The sequence below is a fragment of the Chiloscyllium plagiosum genome, unplaced genomic scaffold, assembly GCF_037043375.1.
Source record: "Chiloscyllium plagiosum isolate Xiang-an unplaced genomic scaffold, Cpla_swu_hap1 HiC_scaffold_1, whole genome shotgun sequence".
Classification (NCBI taxonomy): Eukaryota; Metazoa; Chordata; class Chondrichthyes; order Orectolobiformes; family Hemiscylliidae; genus Chiloscyllium; species Chiloscyllium plagiosum.
Window position 1 is genome coordinate 150,628,020 of NW_028270139.1, and position 7,089 is coordinate 150,635,108.

Consider the following 7,089-nt stretch of genomic DNA (forward strand, 5'->3'; position numbering starts at 1 on the left):
AGACCACTGTTCTAAATGTAAGCTCAGAGCTCAGCTCCAGTTTCTAATATCTTTATCTTCACTCTCTGGGTGAAGAAATTTCTCACCTCAGTCCCAAATGTTCATCCTTTATCCTTAAACTATGACCCCTGTTTCTAGACTCTCCCACCATCAGGAACATCCTTTCTGCATCTAACTTGTCAAGGTATAGAGTCATAGAGATGTACAGCATGGAAACAGACCCTTCGGTCCAACACATCCATGCCGACCTGATATACCAACCCAATCTAGTCCCACCTGCCAGCACCCAGCCCATATCCCTCCAACCCTTCCTATTCATATACCCATCCAGATGCCTCTTAAATGTTGCAATTGTACCAGACTCCACCACTTCCTCTGGCAGCTCATTCCATGCACGTACCATCCTCTGTGTCCAAAAGTTTCCCCTTTTACATCTTTCCCTTCACACCATAAACCTATGCCCTCTAATTCTGGACTCCCCCACCCCAGGGAAGAGACTTTGTCTATTTATCCTATCCATGCCTCTCATGAATTTTCTTGATTTTTTTGAGACACTCTCCTCATTCTTCTAAGCTCCAGTGAATGCAGTCCTAACCGACTCAATCTCTCCTCATACGTCAGTCCTGCCACACCAGTAATCAATTTGGTAAACCTTTGCTGCCCTCTTTCTATAACAAGAATATCCTTCCTCAGATAAGGAGACTAAAACTGCACATACCATTCCACATATGGGCTCACCAATGCCCTGTAAAATCGCAGTAAGACATCTTTGTATCTACACTCAAATCCTCTATGAAAACCAACTTAGTTTGCCCTTGTTACTGTCTGCTGCTTCTGCAAATTTCTTTATGTAACTGGTGCACAATGACACTCAGATCATTCAGACACTCACATTCCCTTCTCTCAATTTACAGCCATTTAAATAATCATCTGCCTTCCTAATTTTGTTACCAAAGTGGTAAGGATTCAGAGAGGACAGTGATTAGATTAGATTACTTACAGTGTGGAAACAGGCCCTTCGGCCCAACAAGTCCACACCGAAGCGCAACCCACCCATACCCCTACATTTACCCCTTACCTAACACTAGGGGCAATTTAGCATGGCCAATTCACCTCACCTGCACATCTTCGTGACCGTGGAAGGAAACCGGAGCACCCGGAGGGAACCCACGCAGACACGGGAAGAACGTGCAAACTCCACACAGTCAGTCGCCTGAGGCGGGAATTGAACCCAGGTCTCTGACGCTGCGAGACAGCAGTGCTAACCACTGTGCCACCGTGCCGCCCGTAGTGATGAAACAATTAACAAGCATGGTTCCAGTTATGAGAAATTTCAGACAGGAAGACAGGTTGAATAGTTCTTAACTATTTTTAAAATTAATAGAACTATGGTAACCGGTTCCAAAGCCCTCTCCCACTGTCACCTGTCCTGCCCTATTTCCCAAGAGTAGGTTGATTTTTGCCCCTTCCTGAGTAGGACCCTCTGTAAAATGCTTGAGGAAACTTTGCTGAATGCACTTAACAAATTCCATTCCATCTAAGCCCTTAAGGTTCTGGCAGTCCCAGTTTATGTTACAAAATTTAAAATCCCCTACTTTGACAACCATTGATAAGTTTCCCAATCCTCAGCCTGCCTGTTCCTAACCCTTCCACTGGGAGTGCTGCTGAGTTGTCACGTGGTACACGGAGACAACGGTCCACGGGGCGCGGCACTCTGGGATTTGTAGTCCTGGTTCCCCTGGGCGGGAGAGCACTACAGTTCCCAGGGTGCACCCGGCTCCGGCCGCCATCATGGTGCGGGGCATGGTGCTGCTGTCCCTCGGGCCTGGGGAACTGTGCCGCCTCATCTACTCCCGCAGCTGGGCGGCCGAGCGGCAGCCGGGCCCGGCAGGCAGGGAGAGCCCCGCCGAGGCCGAACTCCGCCATCAGCAGCAGAGATTGCGGAGTAAGGAGCAGCTGGCGGCCGTGGCCAGGTAAAAGTGGAGGGGTCCGGGAGAAAGGGGGTTAAAGGGCAAAGAGGGAGTTAAAGGGGAGAGAGAGTTAGTCCCTTTGCCCTCCTCTCTCTCCTTTAACCCACCCTTTAACCCCCTCTTTCCCCTTTAACACACCCTTTAAACCCCTCTTTCCCCTTTAACCCTCTCCCCCTTTAATCCCCTCTTTCCCCTTTTTAACCCTCTCTCCTTTGATCCCCTCTCACCCCTTTAATTCCCTCTTTCCCCTTTAATTCCCTCTTTCCCCTTTAATTCCCTCTTTCCCCTTTAATTCCCTCTTTCCCCTTTAATTCCCTCTTTCCCCTTTAACCCCCTTTTAACCCACCCTTTAACCTTCTCTTTCCCCTTTAACCTCTTTCCCCTTTAACCTTCTCTTTCTCATTTAACCCTCCCTTTCTCCCCTTTAACCCTCCCTCTCTCCCCTTTAACCCCCTCTCACCCCAACCCTCTCTTTCCCCTTAAAGGAGAAAGGGAATGGGTTATGGGGAGGAGAGAGGGTTACAGGGGAAAGAGGGGGTTAAAGGGGAGACAAGGTTAAGGGGGGAGGGGGTTAAAGGGGAAAGATGGAGTTAAGGGGGAGAAAGAGGGTTTGGGGGTAAAGAGGATTAAAGGGGAATCGTGGTTAAGGGGGAGAGGGTTAAGGGGAAATTGGTGGTTAAAGAGAGGAGAGAGGATTAAAGGGGAACAAGGATTAAAGGAGGGAGGGGGTTAAAGGGGAACGGTGGTTAAAGGGAGGAGAGACGGTTAATGGGGATAGTGAGTTAAAGGGGAAAGATGGAGTTAAGGGGGAGAAAGAGGGTTTGAGGAGTGGAGAGGGGGTGAAAGGGGAAATTGGTGGTTAAAAGGGGGAGGGAGGTTTAAAGGTGGAGGGAAGAGAGGGTTAAATGGGAAAGAGCGTGAGGTGAAGAGAGTAGGATCTATGGGGAGGAGGGGATGAAGGGTTGAAGTGAGGGGATGTGGTGAGGTGTGTTAGGAGGGTTTGTAGAGGTCAGGAGAAGGGGTGAGGGGAGATGAGGGGTGGAGGGATGCAAAGGGGAGAGGAGATGGAGGGAAAGAGCGAAACTGTGTGAAGGTGAGAACAGAGGGACGGTATCGTGAGGAATGTTGGATCAGCCATGATCTTACTGATTGGTACAGCAGGTTGGAGGGGCTGAATGGTCCTGTTCCTGTTTCTTATGGGGGGATACTTAACTGGAAGGGAAAGTGGTTAAAGAGGAGATGTGTGGGATTCTGACGGTGGAGAACTAAAGTGGGGGTTAGAGTGAGGGAGATGCGGAAGAAGGTGTAACGAGGGATGTAGGGATGATGCTGACAGCTGCCAGATAGACTGAAAAGGGCATGGTGGGAAATCAATGATGATGATATTCAAAATGCATAAATCTTTCTGGGTGATAAAGTCAGAATGTGTAGAATCCTGTCCAGTCTTCTAGATGTGGAAAAGTTCTCTGGGCAGCTGTGGCTTGGTAGCAATATTCAATTCTCGAGTGAGGAAACCGTGGGACCAAGAGCCACTGTAGTTGAAAAGAAATCTAGGCTGGCACTCCCAATGCAGTACTGAGCGAATACTCAGTCTGAGCTGAAACTTTATTGCTGGAACAGCACAGCAGGTCAGGCAGCATCTAGGGAACAGGAGATTCGACGTTTCGGGCACATGCCCTTCTTCAGGAAGGGCATTCCTGAAGAAGGGCATGTGCCCGAAACGTCGAATCTCCTGTTCCCTAGATGCTGCCTGACCTGCTGTGCTGTTCCAGCAATAAAGTTTCAGCTTTGATCTCCAGCGTCTGCAGACCTCACTTTCTCCTCGAATACTCAGTCTGTCCTGTCAGTGTGCACTGTTTGGATGAGTTTTAACCTGAGGATCTGTTTGCCCTGTCAGATGAGATGTTAAATGATCCCATGGCATTACTTGCAGAGGAGTTATCCCTCGTTTCTTGGTAGACCAGTGACTATATTTCAAAGGTATTGGCTGTAAAAGCACTGTGGGGTTTCCTGAGATTATCTGCATGTGTGACCTGATTAGGATAACATTACACAATCAGTGAGCCTGCTTTGCTGTGTTTGCTCTTCCAGGCAGGTGAAGTCTTCTTGTATCCTGTCTCGCCAAGCTGCAGAGAAGCCCGTTCCTGATTTTGGGTCTGTGATCACCGAGGAACTCGCTGGCTCTCAGGATTTGGACTTGGGTGTGTTCCGCCTCCCAGCTGGTGACATTTATGCGGAGGAGACCACTGTGGTATGGGCGGCAGTCCTTTCCCTGGGCTTTGCCTTGATCTGCGACCCCCATGAGAACCTAATGCTGGCAGAAAATACCCTGAAAATGATAGTGAAGTACTTCATGCAGCATTTGAACCTGTTGGTTCAAGGCAATGATGTTGTCCTGAAGACCGACAGAATCGAGGCAATCCTGAACACGTTTTTGCCACACGGACAGCTGATGTTTCTGAACTGTTGCTTCATTCAGAGCCTAGAGAAGGAACTGAATGCTTCAATATTCAAATGATGCCCCTTGCTTTTGTTTCTGCCATCCCCTCACTCTCCTGCCAGCTCCTTTTCCCTCTCAGCTTTGCTCTCCCACTTCGCTGAAGGTTCCGTGCTTTTGCCAGCTGGTCCTTTGCTCAGTTTGGAGTGATGTGGGGGAAGAGGCTCTGTGTTTCTGTCCATGCTTGTGTTCAGCAGCAGATACTAACCCACATCAAAGCAAAATACTAGAAATTGAAAATAATACAAAGTGCTATAAATATTTGGCAAATTATAGCAGCATCTGTGAAGGAAGAATTAAATGAACTTTACAACATTGTATACTGCATGATGTAAGACTTCAGGGTCAAGGTTTATACAAGCTAGTTGGATTTCCAGATATCAGAAGCAGGACAAGTTAATAACCTGAACACGGACAGGCATTAGGAAGGTTTGAGGATTATTGGTCAAATTTCAGGAATTTTCAAACTGGGTTGTTTTGGGCTTAAGAGTGATAGTTACGGCATTCCTAACTTTAACATTCTTCCTTTACTCGGTTGCTCACTTAGGTTGCTGTTCAGATTGTTGTGTAGCATGACCCTGGACGTTTTGAGGAGTGCCTATAATAGAAGTATTATGGTGACATGTTAGGGCATTGGATAACAACGGTTCGCTGTTTATCGCGAGCTGCACATTCCTGATTTCAGGCTGGGGTGTGTTGAAGGGCCTGCTGCCTGTCCAGGAGAGCAAGAAAGGAAGGTGATGCAGGAATGAGAGTGTGGTCTCATATCCATTTAATGGTCAGTGCAAAGCAACCTGGGAGCTCTCGAAACGAATTGGCCAGCAGGTGTGCCCTGTGCAGACAGTGTTAGAAATATCAGACTTCAACTAGGTAACTCAGTGCTAATCACTGTAACTAAAAACATGGAATTATTTACTGGTCACAGTATGGTGTTGTTTTTATCCAATAAAGATTGCAATTCAAATGCTTGAAAAGTAAAAATGACAACGATTAATAATAGGGACTCATTCCTGAAGAAGGGCTTTTGCTTGAAACGTCGATCTTCCTGCTCCTCGGATGCTGCCTGACCTGCTGTGCTTTTCCAGCACCACTCTAATCTAGAGTAAAGATATACTGTCATTTGCTGGTGTGCTACTCTGTGTACAATCATATCTTCAGTTCCATAGTATCAAACAGCCTACCATTATTGACTCATCTACCCTCCATCATGAGATATTTTCTAATCAAGCCCAGCACAGATGCTAATACACACCTCCATAGCACTTGAACTTGGGCTTCCTGGCTCAGAGGTAGGGACACTGCCACTGTACCTCAAGCGAACCACCCCTCACCCCTTTTAGAAGTTAGGATCAACTTGTTTCCTTCCCAGATTTTTTTTAGTCAACCTTTTCAGCGAGATTATTACATACTGGTGAATGGAGCAGATGGGATTTGAACCCAGGTGTTCTAACTCAGGAGTGACCACAGGATAACCTCCAGTGATAGTTTCAATAATATACAGCTGAGGTTCACAATTCAGAAATTCTTACGATCCCATCAGCTACTTATTGGCATTTGAACCCGTGTCCACAGAACGTTAACTTTGGTTCTCCTTCCTATCGGAAAGATGTTGTGAAACTTGAAAGGGTTCAGAAAAGATTTACAAGGATGTTGCCAGGGTTGGAGGATCTGAGCCACAGGGAGATGCTGAACAGGCTGGGGCTGTTTTCCCTGGAGCGTCGGAGGCTGAGGGGTGACCTTATAGAGGTTTACAAAATTATGAGGAGCATAGATAGGATAAATAGACAAAGTCTTTTCCCTGGGGTCAGGGAGTCCAGAACTAGAGGGCATAGGTTTAGGGTGAGAGGGGTAAGATATAAAAGAGACCTAAGGGGCAACCTTTTCACACAGAGGGTTGTACGTGTATGGAATGAGCTGCCAGATGAAGTGGTGGAGGCTGGTACAATTGCAACATTTAAGAGGCATTTGGATAGGTATATGAATAGGAAGGGTTTGGAGGGATATGGGCCGGTTGTTGGCAGGTGGGACTAGATTGGGTTGGGATATCTGGTCGGCATGGACGGGTTGGATCGAAGGGTCTGTTTCCATGCTGCACACCTCTGTCTCTATGACTATTGCCAGTACACCACTGTGTCTCTGATCTGTGTTCAGCTACTATTGTGCCTATACTACTGCTTTTTCTGAAATCTTTCTACCCAGCAGTGAATTCACACACAACTGAGCAACCTTCCTACCACCAAAATCACATGCTTTTTTTAAAACTACTAAACCACTTCCAGTGAAACATCCATGTAACTATTTGAATATTTACAAATAAAGCCCATTATGGACAATGCAAACTATCAAAGGTGATGGGGAGGGGAGTAATGAAGAAAGGAGAGGGGCTAAATCAAAATGGAGTTGGAGGCAGAATAAAGCATTGCCCACCTTTCTCTGGAAAAGCACTGGTGGACACCACCTGCTCCTTCTCCAAGGTCATCCGGGCATGAAGGTAACCATGGAAAAAGGGCAGGCAGTCAGCTGAGATGACCTCCTCCATGGCCTGCTGTTTACAGCCAACCCAGCCAGGACGGGGGGCAGACCCACAAAAAGACCCTCCGACTTGCCCACTCTCCTCCTCAA

The 7,089-nt window shown here is 47.3% G+C and overlaps 1 protein-coding gene across 1 annotated transcript; it reads left to right on the forward strand.

Moving 5' to 3' along the window:
- The first annotated feature begins 1,785 nt into the window (after positions 1–1,785).
- On the forward strand, positions 1,786–6,800 carry ap5s1 (adaptor related protein complex 5 subunit sigma 1). Its single transcript, XM_043700951.2, has 2 exons — positions 1,786–1,973; positions 4,062–6,800. Exons 1-2 carry the CDS (start codon positions 1,792–1,794, stop codon positions 4,486–4,488), a joined length of 609 nt encoding a protein of 202 aa, XP_043556886.1. The 5' UTR covers positions 1,786–1,791; the 3' UTR covers positions 4,489–6,800.
- The last annotated feature ends 289 nt before the right edge of the window (positions 6,801–7,089 follow it).